The sequence below is a fragment of the Ostrinia furnacalis genome, unplaced genomic scaffold, assembly GCF_004193835.3.
Source record: "Ostrinia furnacalis isolate ACB-3 unplaced genomic scaffold, ASM419383v2 OfSCF3139, whole genome shotgun sequence".
Lineage (NCBI taxonomy): Eukaryota > Metazoa > Arthropoda > Insecta > Lepidoptera > Crambidae > Ostrinia > Ostrinia furnacalis.
In genome coordinates, this window is record NW_021133378.1 from 151,222 (window position 1) to 178,285 (window position 27,064).

A 27,064-nucleotide genomic window follows, 5' to 3' on the forward strand; every position below is an offset into this window, starting at 1 on the left:
GTAATATTATGCAAAAAACATTCCAAACTTATTATGCCAAATTATATTAATATAAAGGCACTGGATCTCTATCAGAAGGAACTCTAGGGGTGGAATCTCCATAGGCGTGGGTTAACGGGCAAGGAGATAATATCTTGGATGGTTGACAACCACTTTTCCTACAATTTAACGTTCCACCAAACTCAACTCGATCAGGAAACCAAACCATTACAGCTGGCCCGGGCGCGAAGCCCGACCAGGAAACCAAAACATTACAGCTGGCCCGGGCGTGAGGCCCCTTCGACCAGGAAACCGGGGTTTAGGTAACATGGCCCGACGCGCAAGGCTTAAGCCAAGGCTCCTTCAACCATTTACCTCAAACCGCACCACTACTACTGCTGATCCAGGCATGCAGCCATGCGACCAGGAAACCAGGGTTTAGGTAACATGGCCCGACGCGCAAGGCATAAGCCAAGGCTCCTTCAACCATTTACCTCAAACCCAACTACCACTATAACTGCTGATCCAGGCATGCAGCCGTGCGATCAGGAAACCAACATTACACCAGCGTGGCCCGGGCGTAAACAGCCCCTTCAACCACGGCAACAGGGTGGCCCGGGCGCCCTTGGCCCGGCCCCCTCAACTCACTCACTCACAAAGGCCCTTCTAGTTTACGTCAATCACAATAATTTCCGTCAACCTGCACCAACTCTCAATGTCTGAGCCAGCATCCTCCATGTAAAACTTGATGAGTTGCGTAGCGTAGGTGTGCATGCTAAAAGATTTATCTCCTTTGAATAGTGCCCTTCGAATCCCACTTCTGATAAAGGCACTGGATCTCTATCAGAAGGAACTCTAGGGGTGGAATCTCCATAGGCGTGGGTTAACGGGCAAGGAGATAATATCTTGAATGGTTGACAACCACTTTTCCTACAATTTAACGTTCCACCAAACTCAACACGCTTTCAAAGAAAACCTCGCAGCCGCCTGCTCACACTTGACATGACACAACTAATTGACAGTTATCTTTTTCTGCGCATCAGTCAGGTGTTACGTTTAGGAATCACAAACCTTCTGCTCTACAGATTTATACAGAAAACATAATATTAAGATTGGTACTATTAATCATCAATAATAATTGCAGCATCTGTGTCCGGCGCCGACAAATATATGATATCAAAACGTTCAAAAGTTTGGCTGTACAGGAGCATGTACACAAGATGTTGTTCTTTTTTATGAAATTTGTTAGTACTAAGGTTGAATTTTTAAATAATCACTGTTAAATGTGATTAATTTATCACTTTTACCGCGACTGTCGGTAATTATTCATAATAACCGGTTATTATTAATAATTTTCAATTTATCACATTAACCGTAACAGATACATCAGATAATATAGCCTGACCAGGAACATAAAAACCCTCGCCATGTTGCGGAAAACTAATGGTACTAATTTCTTTTAATGGCAACAGTAACTAAAAACTTCATTGACATGTCACCTTGCATGTCAGTCTATTGCTGTCAAAGTGTAAACAAACTTTATTTTAAATGTGCGCAATTGATTTTGTGAATGGAATTGCTAAAATCTTTTTATAGTCGTGAAAGAAAAGTGGTTCACAATGTGTTAAAGTATTTGTCGAAGAGAAATACCAAGGGTTCGGACAATATTTTCATTGAATAATGTTTCCAACAAAGGTTGTCAAATTGACTGACATGTTTATCGTATAGTACAGTCTGTTAGGATATAGAATTTTATCATGAGATGACATGTTGCTGGCAGGTTTTATTTTAAAAGTAAACAGCATTAGAATAAAGTTTGAAAATAATGACAGGTGTAGACAAGCAAGAAAATGTGACATTGTATCATTGTATTATTGAATTTCGATAGAGTCAGTTGTAAATGGTTTAATATTTAATATGTAATAGATTTTGATATTGTTTTAATAATAAAGTGTGTGTGAAGTATTGAAGTGGCGTTATTATGATTGAATAACCTCCCAGGAGTTGTGTAGAGAGGCACACTCCTCGAACAGGTTATGGGCCCAGCGTACGAACCCAGAATGGTGATATTGATGGTGATATTTGTGATGAAGTTATAAGCGGTGGTGTTGGTAATGAAGAAGTTAATGAAGATATTAGAAATGGTGTTGAAGATAATGGTGTTTGTGAAGAAAGAGTTACTGATGTTTTTGAAGATAGAGTTGAAGATGTTGAAGTTGATGGTGGAAATACTGAGAATATTGAAGATTGTATTGAAGAAAATATAAATTTGAGAGGGGAGGTGAGAGAAGATTCAGCTGTTGAAGGCAGTGATGGTTTAAGGATTTTACCAAATAGAGAGAGGAGATTACCTTCTAGGCTAATGGATTATGATTTAGAGAGTTCGTTTTTAACTTTTACGGAAGTTTTGAGTAGTGTTGATAAAGATTTATGGAAGAAAGCAATTGATGAAGAAAAAGAATCTTTAGAGAAGAATAAAACATGGGAAATTGTAGGAAGAGAGGAAGCAGGAAATAGAAAAATAATATCAAGTAAATGGATTTTTACAATAAAGCCTGGTGGAAGATATAAGGCTAGATTAGTGGCAAGAGGTTTTTTACAAAAGTATAATGTTGATTATAAAGAAACATATAGTCCAGTGGTAAACACAACAAGTGTTAGATTGTTGTTGGCTATTGCAGCTCAACAAGGGTTTAAAATAAAGCAGTTCGATGTGAAAACAGCATTTTTATATGGGGAATTAAATGAAGATATTTTTATGGAGATACCCTTAGGATACAACATAAAGGACAAAGAAAATAAGGTGTGTAAATTAAAGAAAAGTTTGTACGGGTTGAAGCAAGCGCCACTTATGTGGAATAAGAGGTTGACGGAATTTTTGAAGAAATTGGGATTGATACAAATGAAATTAGATCCATGTGTGTTTCATAATAAAAATAAAAATATATACTTAGCAATTTACGTAGATGATGGTATTTTGATTGGTAAGGATGAGACATGTTTAAATAAAATAATAAATCAATTAGAAACGGAATTTGAAATGCGGAAATTTGATAAAACTGAAAAGTTTATAGGTTTTGATGTGTTAATTGAAGAACATTTTATAAAAATTTTTCAGGAAAGTTATATAAATCAACTTTTAGATAAATTTAAATACAAAAGCTTAAAAGATAGTAGTCATCCAGATATTTTGATAGATACACATCAAGAGGGGAAAGGTGGTGATGATGATGTGCATCGTTATAGGCAATTAATCGGCTCGTTGTTGTATTTAGTGAACAAAACAAGATTGGTACTTCTTTCCCAATTCCATAAAATTCAAAACTTAGAAAGTGACAAAAAACTTTAAAATAGGTAGTTGAAACAGACTACAGCTAATTTTCATAGTGGACTGTACTATACGATAAACATGTCAGTCAATTTGACAACCTTTGTCGGAAACATTATTCAATGAAAATATTGTCCGAACCGTTAGTATTTCTCTTCGACAAATACATTAACACATTGTGAACCACTTTTCTTTCACGACTATAAAAATATTTTAGCAATTTAATTCACAAAATCAATTGCACACATTTAAAATAAAGTTTGTTTACACTTTGACAACAAAAGACTGACATGCAAGGTGACATGTCAATGAAGTTTTCAGTTACTGTTGCCATTAAAAGAAATTAGTACCATTAGTTTTCCGCAACATGGCGAGGGTTTTTATGTTCCTGGTCAGGCTATACATAAAGTTAGCTTATTAATTTAACACAGGTACGACCATAGCTGGGCACCGTTAATCAAATAGTTAACTTCGTTAATCGTTAAACCGTTACTAAAAAAATTAACTTCGTTAAACGTTAAAACGTTACATTTCGGAAGATTTAACGCAAGTTAACGTTAATCGTTAATCCGTTAACACGTGATAATAAAACGAAAAAAATAATTAAATATCCTTGGACATTTTACACTACGTTTCTAGTCCCAAACTAAGCAAAGCTTGTACTATGGGTACTAGAAAACGGATTAAACAAACATATTATATTTCAATACTTTTTTTTGTAAATACGTACATATTATATACATAGTCACACCCAGACCCGTCACAGAAATTAAAATTCATCATTTCAATTTTTGCCCGGCCGGAAATCGAACCCGGGACCTCTCGGCATAGTAGTCCGTTCCGAACCACTACACCAAACGGCTGTATTGTAAACTGTAATTCAGAACAAAAGCTTGTTTTTAAAAAAGTTTTTTTTAATATAATTTTATTTTACACTTTTTAGTTGTATCTCAATCTCAGAGCCTTGGTACAATTGCAATACCATTTAGCATCAAAGTGCTCGAAAAGACAAATCCAACAAACTCAAACTCGATAAGTTTCCACCGCGGCACCGTTTCGTTTAGAAATTCCTATGGCCACCTCTTGACTCCATCATCAGGACCGTGGACATCTAGTACTAAAGTGCTCGAAAAGACAAATCCAACGAACCCAAATTCGATGAGATTCCGCCCTTTCATTTAGGAGTTCCGATGGCCACCTCCTGACTCCATCATCGGACCAGCTCAATGGTGCCATAACATTGCATTGTCATCGTACTTACATAAATATTCCAAATTTTAAATAAACTGCTTGAAAAAATCGAACTGCCTAAGGCGGGACTCGAACCCACGACCTACCGCTTGCCGGGCGACTGCTCTTCCGACTGAGCTCTTAGACACTGGATGAACCTGTCGAAATTTTCAAGTGTCTTGGGTTCGAGTCCCGCCGCAGTTTGATTTTTCAAGTTCATCATCATTATCATCATCATTCAGTTGTTTATTTATAATTTAGTTTGAGAAGCGACCCAATTCGCTAATACATTCTAATAACGATAAATATACCAAATTTCAGCACAATCGGTTGAGGATAACTGGTCCAACTGGTCTTAAATTCAGTTGCAAGATTTGTCCCACACATACTAACAAGTGAAGTCAATATAAAGCTTATAAATAAAAAAAATAGCATTTTTTAAATCGTTGCGTTAGTGATCTGGTTACAAAAACTGTTGTTTTGGGTTCTGGAAGTTCTGGAAGCCCGAACGTCTGGACGCCAGCGTGCCTTCTGTATCTTTTTGGTAAATAGTAGGTACTGGATTAACGATTAACGGACTTAGGATAATTTAACGGAAGTTAACGAGTCCGTTAACATTTTTTAAAGTTAACTTAAAAGTTAATCCGTTAATAGAAATGTTAACTTCGTTAATTAACGATTAACGGATTAACGAGTTAATGCCCAGCTATGGGTACGACTGTACTCAGTGTTGCACTATCAAATGCAATTGACGCGCCACTATGCCAGGGTTTTTATGTTCCTGGTCAGGCTATAATATCGATATCGAAATAGATCTTTGGCTTCTCCCTCTCTCAACCAAAAACTTCTTGCTTGACGTTCTTGACAGCAAGAATAATTCACAGAAATTTTATTTAAAAAATTCTCCGTATCCGTCTGATCTTTACTTGCTTCAGCCAAACCCACATTGAAATTATTCTAGAGATATTATGTTAAAGCGATCCTGACTCATACATTGCGTCATAATTTTGGTCAATACGTCATACATACAGTGCCGTATCAGTTTGGGTACCAGCTGATAGTTTATAATGAGTTTTCATGAAGCCAGCTACTCAGTTGTCCACCGCTGCCGGTAGCCGTAATATTCGCTCACGTTTGCGCGCTGGGACTGGCCGATAACCTTGTTACGTAGCGACTGCAAGGCCACAATACTATCGTTTGTAAAATAGTCAATTTAGTTGGTCGCGATGTTGAAAAGTGCGTCTAAAGTGACAATAAACACTGGGAATGTGCTAAACCTGATCGATATAAAGAAGAAAGCCGGCCAGAATGTTACAGAAGAGGTGAGTACATTATTGTGTTAGAATACTAGACTATCAAGTTGCGGTTTTCCTGTGCAGCATGGTATTTATAATGAATTACTAAATTATCATGTCATGAAAATAGAATTGAATCATGAATGAATTTTATTTTGCCATAGAACCTAGTTAAGGTTAAATTTTTCTAAAGCGACCTGCATAACCTGTTATAAAAAATTAAATTGGCTCATAAATGTATGGAAATTCAATCTCTATCCCTTTTCGTTCTAGCTTGAATGTCCCTTTCAGTAAATGTTACTTATATTGTTTATTTCCTTATTAAAAAAGTCCAGGACAAAGGTGACTGAGTTTCTTCCGCCACTTCTTCTCAGCACCAGCCCATATGTTGTCCCGAAGTGGTGGTACAACTATATTTGGGATGTGTATAAGTGTCCTAAAAAGGGCCTCCTACATATTAATAAAGACTTTGATTTGATCTTACATTATAGTGCATGTCAAGAAACTATGTTTTGTGCGATTTTGGCAAAAAAAGTTTATGAAGAAAATGTTTCAGAGAAATTGTGTAACATCACTGTATTTGGATTTAATTTCAATAATGTTTCCAAGTTCTCTTAACTTTGTTAATGCAATAGACTCAATGTGTAGAATCACATTGCAGCTGTGTACCTTACCTACTTGCTAATTTTTTAGATTGTTATATTTTTAAAATCTTTTTAGCTTTTTTTTAGGTAATCAGTGCTTGCTGTAGTAGGTTTTAGCCTGTTTGATACGAGTGTCTAATTTTGACCATGACCAACAAATGTGATACAAATATTATAAATCTTATTTTTGCTATTGTATGATAAAATATAAAATAATCTTCAACTATAAATTGTTATCTTATCACTTCATCTTAGCTTGTTATCATCAAGTTCAGTTATTTTCTATTATTATAATCTACACTTCTACACTATAATAATAATTTTTAATCTTACCAGCACTAAAGCTGAGATAAAATATACAAACAAATAATAATAATATTAAAAGAGGCAAACTTTGTTTGTTTGTTTGGTTGTAATGAATAGGCTCAAAAACTACTGGACCGTTTTTAAAAATTCTTACACCATTCGAAAGCTACATTATCCATGAGTAACATAGGCTAAATTTTATTTTAGAAAAAAATATGGTTCAGGGGTCCACGCGCGCGAAGCCGCGGGCGGAAAGCTAGTACTTAAATAAAGTAATGGGTTTATTGTTATTGAAAAAAAGTGTGTAAATTATTGAAAAATATAATTATAGATTTAAAAATATCATCATAGACCCAACTTAATTTATGGGATTCTAGAAACACTATTAAACATCTGCAACTAAAAATAAACCTTATTTCCTCTATACTTTACTCCTTTTTCGTTTGTGATATTTTTTACTAAACCAGTATTACTATGCTCCACAAAAAAGGTAGCCAGCAGAATATGGAATTACTAAACATTACTTAATATTCAGTCAATAAATGCTGGTCATGCTACAATGTAAATTAGCAAGTCATTCATAGTGTAGAAATATGTATGACTTAAGGTTTTTTTAATATGGAGTCCCATTCATGCTATGTCATGATGGATTTTGTTGTTTATATAGCCTTTTCGTACTTTTTAGACCCAAAAAATGGCCCATGTAACATAGTAAAACTGCGTGCAAAGCAGAGCGGAGCGGTGCGAAGAAGTGTTTTGAATAACCAATCAGATTTCATTATTTCCAATTCTCCGCGCCGCCGCCGCTGTCAAATTCTATAGAAAAATCCGTCCGCCCGACACTTTTCCTCTCTTCTCCGCTCCGCTCCGCTCCGCTCCGCCTTGGTGGAAACCGGGCCTAAGAACCGCGGTATACCGTGCTTAGAGAGAGACGTAGATTCCGTAGACTTGGAGGTTCTGGGTTCCGATAAGGAGATCTGTATTATTATTTTCTATAATTACTGACTTATTATGTTACTTTCAGTTAGTTCTTAGTTAGTTAATTTTGCAGGGCAATCGAATACCGCACTTAGCCTCATGATTGGGCCATTGTGCGCGATTTGTGGTTTATCTTCCTACTCCAACCACCCCAGATCCCCCCAGAAGGCAAGCAGCCCGTCTAGGCTGCTACAGGCCTCCTGCAGCGACGATGGTGATCGAAGAAATTGAGTTGTTCTGCTATGCTACTGCACTCCATGAGCATTGAGCACATGCTATGTTACTTTTATTCCTTTTCTTTCTTGGTTATGCCTCCCCCTATCTCGTGGAACTATGATTTACTGACCTAGGTTATGTGCCACGATATAATCGTCGTTTTTAGGCAACATTTCATGTATAGACTTATCGTCGAAAATCGATAGAATGTCTCGATAACAGGATAAAATGATGCGCTTCCTACTAGGCTACCTGAGTGAATGTTGCTGTAAACCGCTGTACCTATAGAAACGGCTTTTCTTCTTGTCGTGTTGACAACAAACCTATACAGTGTCAGCCCAAAACTCCACTACAGAGTGGTGTTGTCAGTAGCATTCATTAAGTCCTGCGTGCATTTTATTGGGCACGCAGGAAACAAAAACGACTCAATGTAACGTTTCATCCAATGAAATTGCTGATGATAACCCTTTTTTCCAGCTGTCAGAGAGCATCAAGCTAACACTAACAGAATGGAACTCCCAGAACGGATTACCAGTACAGAACGGGGTGTCAACCCCTGAAGAACATCCGCAGACCTCCCAACAGCATTCCGACTACATGGTAGTTCCGACCTCGACCGTTCCAGAGGCCGTGGTGAATATCACCAGGCCGCATGATGATGTTCAGAACAAAATGGCTGAAGAGGAGAGGAAGAACCTGAAGATTGGCGTCAAGATCTTCATTAATGAGGACAGCACCAGTTCGCTTACGGAATGTTTGGAAAATGGTGAGTTTATAACACACTCATGCAACTCATACTTGTGCACGACCCTCGGGATAAACTAAACCTTCACTGGTTGTTTTTATTGGCGGTAAAGCTGTAGATCCTGACTACACAGGAGTTGCAGCGGTGGGAACTGGGAACGAGAGGTGGGAATAGTCTCGTATACTTGTGTGTGTAAGGTTGATGAGGATACTTAGCTGTGTGGAAGAGTGACTTCTTACATAGAAGTTTCCGTACCTAGGCATCATCATTATCATTCATTTAATAACTATTGCAAAAGCACGAGCCTTTAATTTACTAGAGGCTAATGGGGCATTTGACTTACACTCCCCACTGTCCACACACTGGCCAGACAGGTTAAGAAGCAGGTAAGGTGATTTATAAAAATAGAAAAGTATACTTTTTTCAATATGGCATAACGTTCTTTCTACAGCGCAGAATTCCAATCAGAAAAGGTTAAATGTCCAACAATATTTATTCTCTCCCGCAATATCTTAACGAAACTGAGCTCTACTACAAAAAGTGATCAATTTCTGACTTGTATCGAGTTACAGTCAACCGTTACAAGATAAAACATGGCTTTGTACAAGTTCACCGAACGACGGACAATCGAATCTGTTTACATTGGCCGAACCGGTGACCTACACGGTCTGTCAACTAACGCTGCCTTATGATTTTTCTTTAGCGAGATCGTAATGGATAATGGTGAAAAACTTAAGATTTCAAAAGTGATGATGATGGTTTTATAAATTCTGCATCGTAAAATTCGCATGCCCATACGTAGCATCATATCAGGACCATCTAAACAACTTTGTACCTATGATGATGATGAAAAAATAACCATTTTCATTTCATCAAATCGGTATTTGTTCATACGGACTCAATATATTGTCATTGATGATGAACAACTCCAAGTAAACGTGAAATTATGACCAACAACTCATACAAATGTTAATAGAATATTACCATTGATCATAACAGTACAATAATTCAGATATAATGTTTTCGTATTACACAATACTGCGCAGTTATATTACGTTTTAAATTGTTCAAGTTGACGCTAATTAAAAACCTAATATTCATATTTTGAAGGTAAAGGTGTGAATGAAAAGTCGCACGACTAAAGTACTCTGATACTGATGGGAATACCACCATAAAAAACAGACTGGTGGAGGTTGAGGTGGTCCTTTTTTGACGCAGAGGAAAAGCTTTGCGCACCGTCACCACTGCCGAGGGACAGAGTGGTGTGTGGGACTCCCGGCGCCGCCTTAAAAATGGCGCTGCTTCGTCCCGAAAAGGATGGGGTATACCCACTAAAACCTCCGCTGCGTTCCGTTATCGCCCGAGTGTGGTGGGTCAGTATCCGGGCGTAGCCTTAGACTTCCGCGATAAGGTTGATTGAGTAGACCTGGAACACACTGTAACTTTCTAGAACAGAATTTGGTGACATTTTTATAGGTACAGACTGAAAAATCCGTCAGACCGCTTTGGGAATACAAAGCCATTTTTGAAAACAGACTTTTTAAAAAAAAAAGCAACGCAAGAATTTTTAGACCAATAATATTTATTTAACCCATTATAGACTGAGTTTTCTTAAAGTGTCAGATTTTTGTTTTTTTGAAATATGTTCATAATTATGGTCTACATAATGCTATACAAGCATTAAAAAAATGATCCGACCTGTAATCTAGAAAAAAAATGCTGGTACCATATGGTACCGCTAGCCTCTTACCGTGTCAGTCTGTTAAAACATAACTTTATCATGGGCTTTATAAAAATAGGGTTAATTATATATTTTATTATTATTATTATATGTATTAATATACAAGCAAATAACAGAAGTGATATTAAATGTAAAAAAACTGTATATTGGGTAAGGAATATTCATTTTTATCTTTGAATATTCAAAAATTTGGAATGGAGCTTGGCATTGCACACTGCTCTTAGCTCCATGTAACATTTCCTATACTCTAATATTGTTCGAGAGTTGCAATTATCTCAAGTTCGTTCTATAAATATCTGCTTCGTTTTGGGACCTTCATCGTCCTCCAAAACTGCCAATGTTTCGTATAAGTTACATCTAAAATAAATAAAAACCCATGGTTTTGTAAAGTATAGGAAACTATTTTACTTTATCTTCCTGCATACCTTATATACCATTGAATATATCACATACTTCCCAATAAATACAGTAAAAACTAAAAATCATAAAATAATTAAAAAGACACGGTAAGCGGCTAGCGGTACCGTACGGTACCAGTAATTTTGACATACAATATTTCCCATTATTATTATTTATCGACGTAATTTTACACCATTTCACAATAAGAGCACTTATGGAGAATACAAGATTGTAACAAAATCAGTATTTCACTATCACACAAAAAAAATATGATCACTTACTTGAATGGCGCGTCAATTTTTAAGAGAAAATTTTGATGCGCTCACTTCAATCATTAATTACACACAACTGAAAAGAATAACTGTAAATTTTTATTCCTAGAAGCATAGACCATATCTATTGGCTACGACTTGCATCAATCAGAGCACTGCATCTTTTCACGTGTTAATGTATAGAGCCAAATTAAAACACACATAAAAGTGGTACCATATGGGACCGCTAGTCTATAATGGGTTAAAAGGGGAATCAAATAGTATGTTGAGCTGTATATTTATGTGGGCTTAGTGCTTATGGTAATGATGAAAAATAAGTTTTAAACTCACGCTTAAAAACCAGCAGACAAGGATTATGTATCGTTAACGAGTTCACGGTCGTATCCATTAATCTTCGTTACTTGATCATACACGAGTACTTAATTAACACCTACTGCTGGGTTATTAAACTCCTAAAGTCCTAGTGCCTTATTACAAAAATTAAAAGTTAAACCCGCGATGAACGCTGGTTTCAAATGTCATTTTCATACTTCTTCTTCTTGTCGTGTCGATAACAAACCTATACAGTGTCAGCCCTAAACTCCGCTACAAAAGTGGCGTTGTTAGTAGCATTCATTAAACTTTCTGTGTGCAGTTGTTTGGGCACTCAGGGCATTTCCATACTAAATGTCAATTTAACCTAGTATTGATCAATGCGAGCTTGACTTTTTGGTAAGGGGGATTGCTTCTGCCAGCGGCTACGCCCCTGGAGATGTCGAAGTCTGTTAGTCTGTCGAAGAGGTCTCTATCGCGCGTAGTAAAAAATTGAAACATAGAAAACATATAGATCGCGCGCAGCTGCGTTATTTCTTTATACATCATTATCATCATCATCATCATCTCAGCCATAGGACGAGCGTGGGACGTCCACCCACAAGGTGGACCGACGACATCATAAAGGTAGCAGGAACGCGCTGGACGCAGGCCGCTACCAACCAGGTAACATGGAAAGCATTGGGGGAGGCCTATGTTCAGCAGTGGACGTCCTATGGCTGAGATTTCTTTATACAAATAATATGGTTATGGTATGGTCTAATATGTCATAATTATTAAGAAATGATAATCTTACCATACCTTACCTAGTTACTTTTACTTTCTGCCGCTAAAGGGAGAAATGGCGCGTAACGGTGACGGTCTGTGTCCAGGTGTGGACTGCTTTAAGCTGAGGTGGAATTGTATAAAGCAATCAGTTCAGTTCATAACGTACGATAAAGTCAGTTAAACAAAGCGTTTAACAGAATAATCGTACGTTATGAACTGGCAAATGATAAAGATTGCTTTGCACAATTCCACCTCTGATGATGGAGCTAGGCTAGGATCCCATTGCTCATTTTCAATCAATACTACTATGTGTCGAACGATTGAGCCTTGAGCTGATAAGATAAAGCTGTAGGTAATTGAATAATCAGGAAACAAAGTGGTCTGTTTTACTATGATAATAAAGATAACGGTATGAATAATGCATTTGTATACAGGTTGTAAATATCTTAATATAAAATACCTACCGTTAGTATACCTAATTGGGGAACATTATGTTATGGGTTATGAAAATTCATATTACTTTTTCAATGAATTTGAGTGGGAATGCTGTCAGTATTAGAGCCTAAAGAACACTAGCTAGAGACTGCGGTTTTGTTCACGAAACAGATATTTTAGGACGTCCACCCGCAAGGTGGACCGATGACCTCATAAAGGTAGCAGGAAGGCGCTGGATCCAAGCCGCTACCAACCGATCATTATAAAAATCATTGGGGAGACCTATGTTCAGCAGTGAACGTCCTATGGCTGATATAATGATTAGATATTTTTTTACAATATTGCCAATATTGTTTATATTTTTAACTATATTTCTTTTTTTCCAGTATTCACAGCCCTGCACACAGAGTATATAGACAACGTGATCCTGTCGTACAACCCCGATCTCCTGCACAGAGACGAGGCGACTGACGACAGCAATCTGAAGAACAGCTACGCCACTAAAGCGTCCCCTATATCGCTTGGAAGCAATATTGGTAAGTTACTATAAGTTTCCTGATTTCTAGATAGTAGGAAAAGACTAAAACGATTTAATTATATGACTCTTAGATTATAGAGAGCTCATCTGATCAACAACTAAGCCAAACACAACCAAAACGTCTCCAATATCGCTTGGCAATACTCTCAATATAGTTTCTCAACTGTCATCTGTTTTTCTTGCTCAGACAGAACTAACTAAACTAGATATAGATGACCCACGCTGAACTGTCCCACCAAACTCAATGACAGGGGGGCGCTATCATCGTTCAACTATATGGTTTCCAACATGGCAAAAATCGGAACCAGCGATCCAGTCTAGATGGTGGCGCCCCACTGTCAATGTCATGCATAGGACAGTTCAGTATTTTGGAACTATACTCCAATTTTCTGCTTAACTTCGTTGCGGGTCCACTGACAAATATAACCTTTCTCTTGGGCGAACTCAGACTACCTTGGGACGTCCACCCACAACGTGGACCGACGACCTCATAAAGGTAGCAGGAAAGCGCTGGATGCAGGCCGCTACCAACTCATTGGGGGAGACAAGCAGTGGACGTCCTGTGGCTGAGATGATGATGAACCCAGCCTTTGATTTTAATTTTTACTGCTCATGATATTTTGATCCTGGATTCACAGACAGTGGCAGAGGTAGTAATAGACCAGACGGGCTAGGATGCGCGCCGTAATATCGATGATTTTAGACGTCAACAAAATATAAAATATGGGCTTAATCGATAAAATGGAGCTTATAATCGCAGCGCGCATTCTAGGCCTAAAGTCTGTTCGCAGAGAGTTGATAAAAAAAAATAAATATCAGAGGTTCTATACTCATTATAAATTGCGGCCCGCTAATTATTTTTGTCGATATAATGAAAAAGTTGGTAGATTATATTTTGGCCTGGCCTTTTTTTTGGCCTGGATTCTCGGCTCGGTTACAATTTAATTTTGGACTACCATTTATAAGAATGTTCTAAAAATACCAATTATCTACCAAAATCTACTAAACGATTTCGCACTACTAAATCATCGTTCTCTTTGCCTCAAATCTACCAAAAAAGTAGAAATCTACTAAAAGTGGTCACGCTGTGGCCGCCGCCGCCCGCCGGCCGGGGCGCTTGACGACAGCTGCGTGGCTCGTACCATGGTACTCAGTGCGCGTTGTGACAAACGACGCCCACCATACAGAATGCGATAATTAAGCGACAGTCGCTATTGCAAGACATTTCATAATATTTATCAACTCTCGGCGAACAGACTTTAGTACAGGTCACAGATTTCCTGATTCCCTTTTATTCCTATACCTACTGAGTCGTCTGCATTGTTTGAAACAAAGTCATTAATAAGCCTGTTTGTAATGTAACGTAGCCTCCGAAAACGTTGCAGGCCGTCTGTCCAGCCACGAGGCGGAGGCGGACAGCGAAGCAGACGCTAGGAAGTGTGAAGCGATCCTGCCTGGGATTAAGGTGCTGTGGAGCGTGCTAGAAGACTATGTCAAAGAAGGTAATTACCATCATCTTCTTTGAGTATGAGACTGGGAGCTACAGGTCTCAAACGCGAGAGGTTTACAGCGAAGCAGACGCCAGGAAGTGTGAAGCGATATTGCCTGGGATCAAGGTGCTGTGGAGCGTGCTAGAAGACTATGTTAAAGAAGGTAATTACCATCATCTTCTTTGAGTATGAAACTGGAAGGTATAGGTCTCAAACGCGAGAGGTTTACAGCGAGGCGGATGCCAGGAAGTGTGAAGCGATACTGCCCGGGATTAANACGCCCACCATACAGAATGCGATAATTAAGCGACAGTCGCTATTGCAAGACATTTCATAATATTTATCAACTCTCGGCGAACAGACTTTAGTACAGGTCACAGATTTCCTGATTCCCTTTTATTCCTATACCTACTGAGTCGTCTGCATTGTTTGAAACAAAGTCATTAATAAGCCTGTTTGTAATGTAACGTAGCCTCCGAAAACGTTGCAGGCCGTCTGTCCAGCCACGAGGCGGAGGCGGACAGCGAAGCAGACGCTAGGAAGTGTGAAGCGATCCTGCCTGGGATTAAGGTGCTGTGGAGCGTGCTAGAAGACTATGTCAAAGAAGGTAATTACCATCATCTTCTTTGAGTATGAGACTGGGAGCTACAGGTCTCAAACGCGAGAGGTTTACAGCGAAGCGGACGCCAGGAAGTGTGAAGCGATATTGCCTGGGATTAAGGTGCTGTGGAGCGTGCTAGAAGACTATGTTAAAGAAGGTAATTACCATCATCTTCTTTGAGTATGAAACTGGGAGCTATAGGTCTCAAACGCGAGAGGTTTACAGCGAAGCAGACGCCAGGAAGTGTGAAGCCATATTGCCTGGGATCAAGGTGCTGTGGAGCGTGCTAGAAGACTATGTTAAAGAAGGTAATCATCATCATCTTTTTGAGTATGAAACTAGAAGCTATAGGTCTCAAACGCGAGAGGTTTACAGCGAGGCGGATGCTAGGAAGTGTGAAGCGATATTGCCCGGGATTAAGGTGCTGTGGAGCGTACTAGAAGACTATGTTAAAGAAGGTAACTCAATTTTCACAAACTCGCAATGATCTATGCTTCAAATAGGAATTAAACCCGCTTACTGCCAGGCGACTGCTCTGACTGCTGATTTATTTATTTATTTTGTTTGGTATAAAACTGAGGGTAACGAGTCTCAAGTACAATATTTACCGAGTAGTAAATGAGTACTTATGAGAGCAGAATCGCTAAAATCAAGTGGCACATAGCTCGTAGAGCTGATGGCCGCTGGGGCAGGAAAGTTCTTGAGTGACGACCACGAGCCGGAAGACGTAGCGTGAGCAGGCCTCTCACTAGGTGGACGGACGATCTGTTGAAGGTCGTGGGACGTGCCTGGATGCGAGCGGCGCAAGACCGGTCTTTGTGGAAGTCCTTAGGGGAGGCCTTTGTCCAGCTGTGGACGAACCAACGAAAATGAGTACTTAAGTGGTAGTGGGTGGGGCAAACAGCTAACGGTAGGTAAAACTACCATTTTAGCAGATAATTTCTCCATTGAACCGCCAATCTGGAGAAGGACCTGGAAGCATCTGGATGTAGACATGACCGGTCAAATTCAAAAACGTTTATTGCATGTCACATGTCGTTGTGGAAATGTGTGAAACGAGCATGAGTACTTACAGCTTGACGTTTTGGCTGACACACATTTATTAGAACTACTCTGTCCAAGTGTTGGTTCAGCTGTCTAAACAACATCACTTAAACGCTGTGTGACTGATAAGTATCGTAATCGTAATGTTAATAAGTAGATTAATGGCATCTGGGTAAATAAAAAACAACGTAATGTCAAAAACATATTATCCAATGTGAAAATTTCATTACCAATAGATAGCTATAATTTTTTGTTAGTTTTTTTGTTTCCCACTGCTGGAAAAAGGCCCCAAGGATTTCCACAACAACTGTTCCTGAGCTGCCGTACCCAGGTACTCTCCACGACCTTCACTAGATCGTCGGTCCACCTAGTGGGAGTGGCCCGTGGTTGTCACTCGAGAACTTTTCTTCCCTAACGGCCATCAGCTCTCCGAGCTATGCGCCTTGCCCACCGCCACTTAACCTCTCAGCCCCCAAGTGATAGCCGGCTACCGCGTAACAATTGATTATTTATTGTGTCTAGATTCGCGAAGCTTGAAGGATTAAGTTATGCAATTCTGTAAGCTACGTCGGTCACTTAGGTTTTCCTGATTTTTTCATTGCAAACCTGGATTCCAGGATGAATAAGGACCGAGATTTTAAACGATGTTTTTCTATCATCATTATCATCTCAGCCATAGGACGTCCACTGCTGAACATAGGCCTCCCCCAATGCTTTCCATGTTGCCCGGTTGGTAGCGGCCTGCGTCCAGCGCCTTCCAACCTGATGTCGTCGGTCCACCTTGTGGGTGGATGTCCCACGCTGCGTTTTCCGGTACGCGGCCTCCTCTCCAGAACCTTGCTGCCCCGTCGGCCGTCAGTTCTGCGTACTATGTGCTCTGCCCATTGCCACTTCAGCTTGCTAATCCATCGAGCTATGTCAGCGACTTTAGTTCGTTTACGGATCTCTTAATTTCTGATTCGATCTCGTAAAGAAACTTTTTTAATGTTTTTCTAAGCATCCTTTAAACACCTTCTAGGTCGCGTTCACCAGTTAGGCGTGGCCGACGTGGGCGGCGGTTGTCTACGCAAGCTCCACGCGTGGGCGCGCGTCCGGCCGGCCATCGCGCAGATCAACCTGGCCTCGTGCTGCGTAGTGCCGCCATCGCTGCACGCCTTTTGCCGCGCCAACGACGTGCAGCTGCTGACGCACGCCGACCCGCCAGGTAAGACGAATCTATCGAACAAATATAGTCTGCGAGCACGTAGAATTTTGTCCAATGACCCCAAGCTACCCATCCTTATCGCTCGCGCGTAATTATGTTGCTATCGCGCTCGCACACTCACTGCGGGCGCCCGTCGCACAGTCGCGACAGCAATATAATTACGCGCGAGCGATAAGGATGGGTAGCTTGGGGTCATCGGACAAAATTCTACGTGCTCACAGACCGGGCTTTAGGCAAGGCATTAGATAAGTTATTCAACTGGCCCCATGCTGTGTCGTGCAGCATATTGACGCACGCTGATCCACCAAGTAAGAGTAAAGGATATGACCAGATGGGGGACCTAGACCAGTTGTGTGCTTCAAGCGACTGATGAAGATCAACCTGGTCTCGTGCTGCGTCGTGGCCCCTTCTATTGCGCCATTGACGTGCTAGCTGCGCGTCATGCTTGACGCATGCTAGCTAATCCACCAGGTAAGAAGAATCTAACCGAACTTTTGTGGTATGTAACTAGCTAAAGAACTAAATAAGTCGTATCCTTCAAGTCGACGTATGATGAAAAGCAACCTGGCCTCGTGCTGTGTCATGCCTCTGTCCTTGCACTCCATCTGTCGCGTTAAAGACCAGGTAAGAAGAATCAAGACTGATCTCAGAGCTATAACTAGGCAATGTCTCGCAAGCTCCACGCGTGGGCGCGTCCGGCCGGCCATCGCGCAGATCAACTTGGCCTCGTGCTGCGTCGTGCCGCCCTCGCTGCACGCCTTCTGCCGCGCCAACGACGTGCAGCTGCTGACGCACGCCGACCCGCCAGGTATGAACTAAAGCCTGGTCCGTGAGCACGTAGAATTTTGTCCAATGACCCCTAGCTACCCATCCTTATCGCTCGCGCGTAATTATGTTGCTGTCGCGCTCACACACTCACTGCGGGCGCCCGTCGCACAGTCGCGACCAGACTATACCTTAAGAAAGAAAAGAACACATGTAGGCCAGTCGCTTTCTTTAAGTCGACTGACAATCTGGTCTCGTGCTGTGTCGTGTCACTTTTTGTCGCACTAATGACGTGCAGCTATTGACGCACGCCAACCCATCAGGTAAGAAGAATCTTATCGATCCCCTCAAACATATTAAACAGGTAAGAAAGAAAGGAAGTCTCTTTCTTCAAATCGACAATCATGCAATTTAATCTGGCCTCGTGCTGTGTCGTGCCGTCTTCTGTCGCTTTAAGCAGCTTTCTGATCTTCCAGCTAAGAAGAATCTAACTGGACTTTTCTAAGGTGTAACTAGGTAATGAAGTAGATAGTCGCTTCCTTCAAGTCGACTATCATATTTCACAGATCTCGTGCTGGTCGTGCCTTCTGTCATGTTAACAAAGTCCAGCTGTTGATCAGGTAAGAAGAATCAAGACTGATATCAGAGCTATAACTAGGTAATGTCTCGCAAGATCCACGCGTGGGCGCGCGTCCGGCTGGCTATAGCACAGATCAACCTGCGGGGTTACTCTGAAAAACGTTATCAGAAGTTTCGAATGTTGCCATCCCTCTCACGCAAAGCGAGATGCCAGCGCGAGCGACGGTAACAAATAGACCCGAAACTACGTAAACAGTGTTTCAGAGTAGACCTCCTGGTTGTCTGGGTGAGTACTAGGTAATGTCTCGCAAGCTCCACGCGTGGTCGCGCGTCCGGCTGGCTATAGCACAGATCAACCTGGCCTCGTGCTGCGTCGTGCCGCCCTCGCTGCACGCCTTCTGCCGCGCCAACGACGTGCAGCTGCTGACGCACGCCGATCCTCCAGGTGAGAACTACCTTAAGAAAGAAAAAGAAAACATGTAGGCCAGTCGCTTTCTTAAAGTCGACTGACAACCTGGTCTCGTGCTGTGTCGTGTCACTTTTTGCGTGCAGCTGCTGACGCACGCCGACCCGCCAGGTAAGAACTACCAACATGGACGCAGCTGCCTCCCCTCTCCCCTAGAAGTCGCTTTGAAGGAGCTAAGTCAAACTATCTTACCTACAAATTCTGAAATCCTCCAGGTAAGAAGAATCTAACCAAACTACTCTAGAATCCAACAACGCGTAGGTAAAGAACTAGATAAGTAACATCTATTGCCTCGACTGACGTAAAGCAACTTAGCTACGTGCTGTTTCGTGCGTCTGTCCTTGCACTACTTCTGTCACGTTAACGACGCCCAGTAAGAAGCATCCAGATGACTCGATCTTCTCTGGGATATAACTAGGTAAAGATCTAGATAAGTAGCTTTCTTCGAGTCAAGATGTTTGATGAAGTAACTTGCCCTCGTGTTGTGACGTGCCATTGTCCTTTGCTTTTTGCCACGCCTTTTGTCCCGTTAACAACTTTTGTCCCATTAACAAGCTCCAGCTATTGACCAGGTAAGAAGAATCAAGATGACTCGATCTTCTCTGGGATATAAACTAAGTAAAGAACTAGATAAGTCGCAACCTTCGAGTCACGTTAACGCGCAGCTATTGATCAGGTAAGAAGAATCAAGACTGATCTCAGAGCTATAACTAGGTAATGTCTCGCAAGCTGCACGCGTGGGCGCGCGTCCGGCCGGCCATCGCGCAGATCAACCTGGCCTCGTGCTGCGTAGTGCCGCCATCGCTGCACGCCTTCTGCCGCGCCAACGACGTGCAGCTGCTGACGCACGCTGACCCGCCAGGTAACCATTGTTCGTTTCAGCCAAAGAAGCCCACTGCTGGACAAAGGCCTCCCCCAAGGATTTAAACAACGACCGGTCCTCCGCTGCCCGCATCTAGGTACTTCCCGCGACCTTTACCAGATCACCCGATCTACCCGACAGCACTTCCACCCCCATCACTTAGATGGTTGGCAGTCCACAACAGTACGTTTCTCTAGAAACTTCCTGCCCCGTACAACCAAACTGTGGAATGGACTGTCGTCTGCGGTGTTTCCGGACGGATACGACCTGCAAGCTTTCAAGAGGAGAGCGTATCTTTATCTTAAAGGCCGGCAACGCACCTGTAACGCCCCTGGGTCTGCGGGTGTCTATGGGCGACGGTAATCACTTACCATCAGGTGATCCGTCTGCTCGTTTGCCTCCTGTCACATAAAAAAAAAACACCAGGTAAGCATATACACTTCTAAATCAAGCTCTTACGGGCCAGATGCTTAGGTTTACTTTAAGCTGGCTATAACAGATCAACCTGGCCTCGTGCTGCGTCGTGCCGCCCTCGCTGCACGCCTTCTGCCGCGCCAACGACGTGCAGCTGCTGACGTACGCTGATCCTCCAGGTATGAACTAAAGCCTGGTCCGTGAGCACGTATTTTGTCCAATGACCCCAAGCTACCCATCCTTATCGCTCGCGCGTAATTATGTTGCTATCGCGCTCGCACACTCACTGCGGGCGCCCGTCGCACAGCCGCGACCAGACTATACCTTAAGAAAGAAAAGAACACATGTAGGCCAGTCACTTTCTTAAAGTCGACTGACAACCTGGTCTCGTGCTGTGTCGTGTCACTTTTTGTCGCACTAATGACGTGTAGCTATTGACGCACGGCAACCCATCAGGTAAGAAGAAGCATATTAACAGGTAAGAAAGGAAGGAAGTATCTTTCTTCAAGTCGATAATGGTGCAAATTAATCTGGCCTCGTGCTGTGTTGTTCCATTTTCTGTCGCTCTAAGCAGCTTTTTGATCCTCTAGGTAAGAAGAATCTAACTGTAATGAAGTAGATAGTCGCTTCCTTCAAGTCGACTATCATATTTCACAGATCTCGTGCTGTGTCGTGCCTTCTGTCATGTTAACAAACTCCAGCTGTTGATCAGGTAAGAAGAATCAAGACTGATCTCAGAGCCATAACTAGGTAATGTCTCGCAAGCTGCACGCGTGGGCGCGTCCGGCTGGCTATAGCACAGATCAACCTGCGGGGTTACTCCGAAAAACGTTATCAGAAGTTTCGAATGTTGCCATCCCTCTCACGCAATGCGAGATGCCAGCGCGAGCGACGGTAACAGATAGACCTGAAACTACGTAAACGGTGTTTCAGAGTAGACCTCTTGTTTGTCTGGGTGGCTGGGTGAGTACTAGGTAATGTCTCGCAAGCTGCACGCGTGGGCGCGCGTCCGGCCGGCCATCGCGCAGATCAACCTGGCCTCGTGCTGCGTAGTGCCGCCATCGCTGCACGCCTTCTGCCGCGCCAACGACGTGCAGCTGCTGACGCACGCCGACCCGCCAGGTATGAACTAAAGCCTGGTCCGTGAGCACGCAGAATTTTGTCCAATGACCCCAAGCTACCCATCCTTATCGCTCGCGCGTAATTATGTTGCTGTCGCGCTCGCACACTCACTGCGGGCGCCCGTCGCACAGGCGCGACCAGACTATACCTTAAGAAAGAAAAGAACACATGTAGGCCAGTCGCTTTCTTTAAGTCGACTGACAACCTGGTCTCGTGCTGTGTCGTGTCACTTTTTGTCGCACTAATGACGTGTAACTATTGACGCACGCCAACCCATCAGGTAAGAAGAAGCATATTAACAGGTAAGAAAGGAAGGAAGTATCTTTCTTCAAATCGACTAAGGTGTTTTAATCTGGCCTCGTGCTGTGTTGTTCCATTTTCTGTCGCTCTAAGCAGCTTTTTGATCGTCCAGGTCAGAAGAATCTAACTGGATTTCTCTAGGTTGTAACTAGGTAATGAAGTAGATAGTCGCTTCCTTCAAGTCGACTATCATATTTCACAGATCTCGTGCTGTGTCGTGCCTTCTGTCATGTTAACAAACTCCAGCTGTTGATCAGGTAAGAAGAATCACGACTGTTCTCCTCAGAGCTATAACTAGGTAATGTCTCGCAAGCTGCACGCGTGGACGCGCGTCCGGCTGGCTATAGCACAGATCAACCTGCGGGGTTACTCCGAAAAACGTTATCAGAAGTTTCGAATGTTGCCATCACTCTCACGCAAAGCGAGATGCCAGCGCGAGCGACGGTAACAGATAGACCCGAAACTACGTAAACGGTGTTTCAGAGTAGACCTCCTGGTGGTCTGGGTGGCTGGGTGAGTACTAGGTAATGTCTCGCAAGCTGCACGCGTGGGCGCGCGTCCGGCCGGCCATCGCGCAGATCAACCTGGCCTCGTGCTGCGTAGTGCCGCCCTCGCTGCACGCCTTCTGCCGCGCCAACGACGTGCAGCTGCTGACGCACGCCGACCCGCCAGGTGAGAAGCATCAAGATTATATTCAGGGAAAGCTAGAAGTCGCTTTTCCTTGAGTTAACTATGGTGAGAATTGTTCGAGAGAAGAAGTCGCTTTGAAGGAGCTAAGTCAAACTATCTGACCTACAAATCTAACTTGAACGCATATCAACTCAGTAATGTCCGTGCGTACTTGTGTAAAGGTTCAACCAAACCAACGCGATCACACGCGATCAGCCGCCGGCTGATCGGTTTGGCTGAACCTTAAGCCAAAATCAAGCTGTGAATTCGGCCGTGTATGCCAGATTGGTACTTGGTATTAGACGTCATTTTTCGAATATTAAAGATGCTCTTTGAGAGCCTACTTACAAAAAATAAATGAATCGTGCACCGTTTTCAGGAAACAACCCGCAGTTGTTGTGAAATACATTATATAGCCTGACCAGGAACATAAAAACCCTGGCATAGAGGCGCTTCAATTGCATTTGATAGTGCAACACTGAGTACAGTCGTACATGTGTTAAATTAATAGGCTAAATTTATGTATCAGGATTCAGGATTACGGGCTAATTTGATATTTTCATAAATTACGAAAAATATTATTAAAGGTAGCCTGGTTTAAATAAATTAAATGAAACCATCAATCGAGCTAGTAGGATTTATTTTATTATTCATCAATAATCAAATTCAGAACTTGAATATTCAACTGCAATGTCTGCTCATGAACGCTTCAAACTCGGTACTTCTTTCCCAATTCCATAAAATTCAAAACTTAGAAAGTGACAAAAAACTTTAAAATAGGTAGTTGAAACAGACTACAGCTAATTTTCATAGTGGACTGTACTATACGATAAACATGTCAGTCAATTTGACAACCTTTGTCGGAAACATTATTCAATGAAAATATTGTCCGAACCCTTAGTATTTCTCTTCGACAAATACATTAACACATCGTGAACCACTTTTCTTTCACGACTATAAAAATATTTTAGCAATTTAATTCACAAAATCAATTGCACACATTTAAAATAAAGTTTGTTTACACTTTGACAACAATAGACTGACATGCAAGGTGACATGTCAATGAAGTTTTCAGTTACTGTTGCCATTAAAAGAAATTAGTACCATTAGTTTTCCGCAACATGGCGAGGGTTTTTATGTTCCTGGTCAGGCTATACTATGTATTTCACAGTTACAGTAATAATTATAATTTTAGTTTTAACGCAAATTTACAAACATTATTAACTTAAAACTATCCATTGTCCCCAGACCTACTCTCCATAGCAGCGGTCAAAACTCTCTCAGACGCGGGAGTAGGTTGCCACAACTTGGACTGGTGCGCTCGATACCAGGTTCACATCAAGTGCAGGGGAGTGTTGGCGCTCAAAGGATACGTGTGTAAAGGCACGCTCGGCAGCCATAAGTAGGGGAGACCGGGGTGGAAAGGACCAGTTCATAAAGGGATCTTGGTTTTGGAAATGTTTTGTTATCTATGGTTACGGGTAATGGTGCGCGATAATAGTGTAATGCCCGTTTTCACCATCAATCCCTAATTTTTAAGTGACCCCTTTGGTAACAACTAACAGGAATTTTGTTTTCATAGGGGTCACTCAAAAATTAGAGATTAATGGTGGAAACGGGCATAATTGTATGGTATTTAAGTCACTGATAAATACATAGAATGTAGCATTTAAACCTTTTTATGATGAACTATGTAAAATTTCTAAGAATTTGAAAAAATCGAACTGTCTAAGGTGGAAATGTAACCCACGACACAAGCGATAATTTTCAAGTTATCAGAAATTTAGTTACAGATGAAATTCTTAATAATGAAAAAAGATACTTAAGATCATTCTCAAAAGCAAGATTCCTTTATCAATGTAGAGGAAACGCTTCTTTTAAAATTTTAATTAATTAAAGGTCGATAAGCGTCTTCTATACAGTAGTTCAGTTGCGAGCAGTATTTCATTCCATTAGATATTGTCATTCCTAAAGAACTACTAGGGACAATCGTGTATTGTAAATTCTAATAAAATTCAGATTCGCTTGGTTCGACTAATTCTCATAGAAATATCTAAATAAACATTTAGAAGCATTTTAAAAAGTATATAAATAATGCATTTACAGAAGATGTTCTCTATGTATTTTCTAATAAGTGCTCGCAACTGAAAGTAAAAAAACGCGTATAACTACCCCAGTTGTGTCTATGGTTCTGAAATGTACTTACGAATGTAGACCCTTTTGTTGATGATATAAAGATCAAAATTGTATGCAGATTGTGAAATAGTAATTCCATTGTGATATTAGCCTATGAAGAACATTATGCAGGCTTAGAAATAAGTGCACAAAGCAGTGTGATAAAACATGGCTCTCTTGACAGCTGTCAAAAATATGTAAACTTATTTCCTGAAATGGCAATGCTATAAAAAGGTGTACTTTAATAAACTGAACTGATGTTAATGACCACACTTGATTCAGTTTCAAGCACTTAATCGAGTTAAGCATTTTGTATAGGTCGTCCAACGAAAGTTGAGGCAAACTCACACTGAAGTATTTGAATACAGAACACAACGCATTACACATACCAGTTTAAATATCGAATACAAGCTACTTCGTTCTTGTTGAGGCCTTGTCCAGGTGGGAGAATTCGCCGCGAATCCTACGCGCGAACACGGGCGTATTGTATGACGAGATTTACGTGCGAATTTTCAACTCGCGCGTCTTGTGGACGCAATGTATTGGCTCCTAGTATCTCGCCAATGCGCGTATGGATTCTTCGCGCGTAGAATTCGCCCTCTTGGACAGGCCTTAACTCTGCAGGCGAAAGCATTTGTTAGTCCAACTTCGCAAGATGTCAGCGCAGACAGCGTATACAAATCTTTGCTTGTGTTGATGGCCCCAAGTCTCAACTCTCGTTGAGCGACCTATATGGACCATAATGATTTTGACAGATGTCATTGGAGTACAGTTTATAACAATAAAGTTAAAATTATAGTGTGCGATCTATGAGTGCTTAGCGAAATATTTGTGATACATGTAGTGGTTAATCAATAGTGTATACAGCCTGATTCTTACGCGCGAGAAAGAGACAACGTTATGTTATGATTCTTGTCACACGAATGTGTGTGACGTCACGCGCAGATTCACTTACAAAAAATACCCTCAAATAATTTGAATTTTAATGGAACCCAAATATTCGAAAAGTGTAATCTCAAAGTGAAACTGTTAAAGTCAAAATTTATTTCTTTGTTTATTTAGACTTTTATTAAATAATGCTTACAAAAACAATTAAATAAGCCAAACAGCATCTTAAGTGTTTGTATTAGATGCTATTGCATTTTAAAATTATGTATACGAATTTAATTTTGAATGATTTTTTATTTTTATCATTTACTGATGTTTTGATACTTATACGCCCGTTTTCACAAACATTACTATGAGTTCTCACAGTGCGCGTGGACGCGCGGGGTCACATACGAACCAATCACAGAGCTCTATTCAACGCTGTGCGTTCAATTTGCTGCTTCACTTAAGCAAGCATCGTTTGTGAACACGGGCGTTATTTAAAGGTATAGGTATAGGGTTACTAACATTGTTATTATGAAATGCACTAAAATGTTACGGGAGCAAGATTGCACGGTTATGTTCAATAGTATTTAACGTATAAAACTATATGTATGAAAACAGTATTTTATAAATAACATTCCTGACTTTCTTCTTGTAAAAGTCAAATACTACAATGCAGAAATGTTAAACAATGTTAATAAATGAAACACAAGTGTTTAAACGAATTTGTGGAATGAATGAAGTATTCAAATGAAAACTCGGAGTTGATTCTCGGAAGTAATAGACTTTTTTTTTTCAAATAGATAAATGTGAAAACCAAGTAAGTATACTTATTATTTAAAAAGTGTCAAATTTGACTTACCTATTGCCACTGCCCCGAAAATGTTGGGACATACAGGGTGTTGATTTCAATCCTCGCCATATTTATTTGGTCGATCTATTTATAACTTACATAAACTCATTATTCACCAAAAAAACTTTTTTTACTGATTTGTGATCAGAATAAGCTACTTAATCACCTCCCTGAATATGGCGAGGATTGAAATCAACACCCTGTATAAAAATACATTCAAAATCCAACTTGCTGTAACTTAATGAATTTGACCTTGTTTTTTCGAAAGGTAAGATTCGTTAGAAATCGGATTTTCGCTTAAAAAGACAGTTTTATCAATAACATATCATATTTAGAGATGTTATGTAAATTGTGTAATGCATGAGAATCGACCCCCTGATATTTGAGATGGTTTAATTGAACCTAAGTAAGTTTTTCTGTTTTGGGAATAAATGAATAAAAAGGCTTGTTATAGAGATGTCAAA

The 27,064-nt window shown here is 40.9% G+C and overlaps 1 protein-coding gene across 1 annotated transcript; it reads left to right on the plus strand.

The window, feature by feature from the left end:
- The first annotated feature begins 5,388 nt into the window (after positions 1-5,388).
- Positions 5,389-25,974, plus strand: Gclm (Glutamate-cysteine ligase modifier subunit). Its single transcript, XM_028310927.1, has 6 exons — positions 5,389-5,859; positions 8,454-8,742; positions 13,035-13,184; positions 14,572-14,688; positions 17,340-17,525; positions 23,951-25,974. Exons 1-6 carry the CDS (start codon positions 5,764-5,766, stop codon positions 24,106-24,108), a joined length of 996 nt encoding a protein of 331 aa, XP_028166728.1. The 5' UTR covers positions 5,389-5,763; the 3' UTR covers positions 24,109-25,974.
- Positions 25,975-27,064: the final 1,090 nt, after the last annotated feature.

Coding starts and splice junctions, on each gene's coding strand:
- Gclm (XM_028310927.1), top strand. CDS start 5,764: ATGTTGAAAAGTGCGTCTAAAGTGACAATAAACACTGGGAATGTGCTA. Junction 8,743..13,034: donor TACGGAATGTTTGGAAAATG/GTGAGTTTATAA, acceptor CTTTTTTTCCAG/TATTCACAGCCCTGCACACA. Junction 13,185..14,571: donor ATCGCTTGGAAGCAATATTG/GTAAGTTACTAT, acceptor AAAACGTTGCAG/GCCGTCTGTCCAGCCACGAG.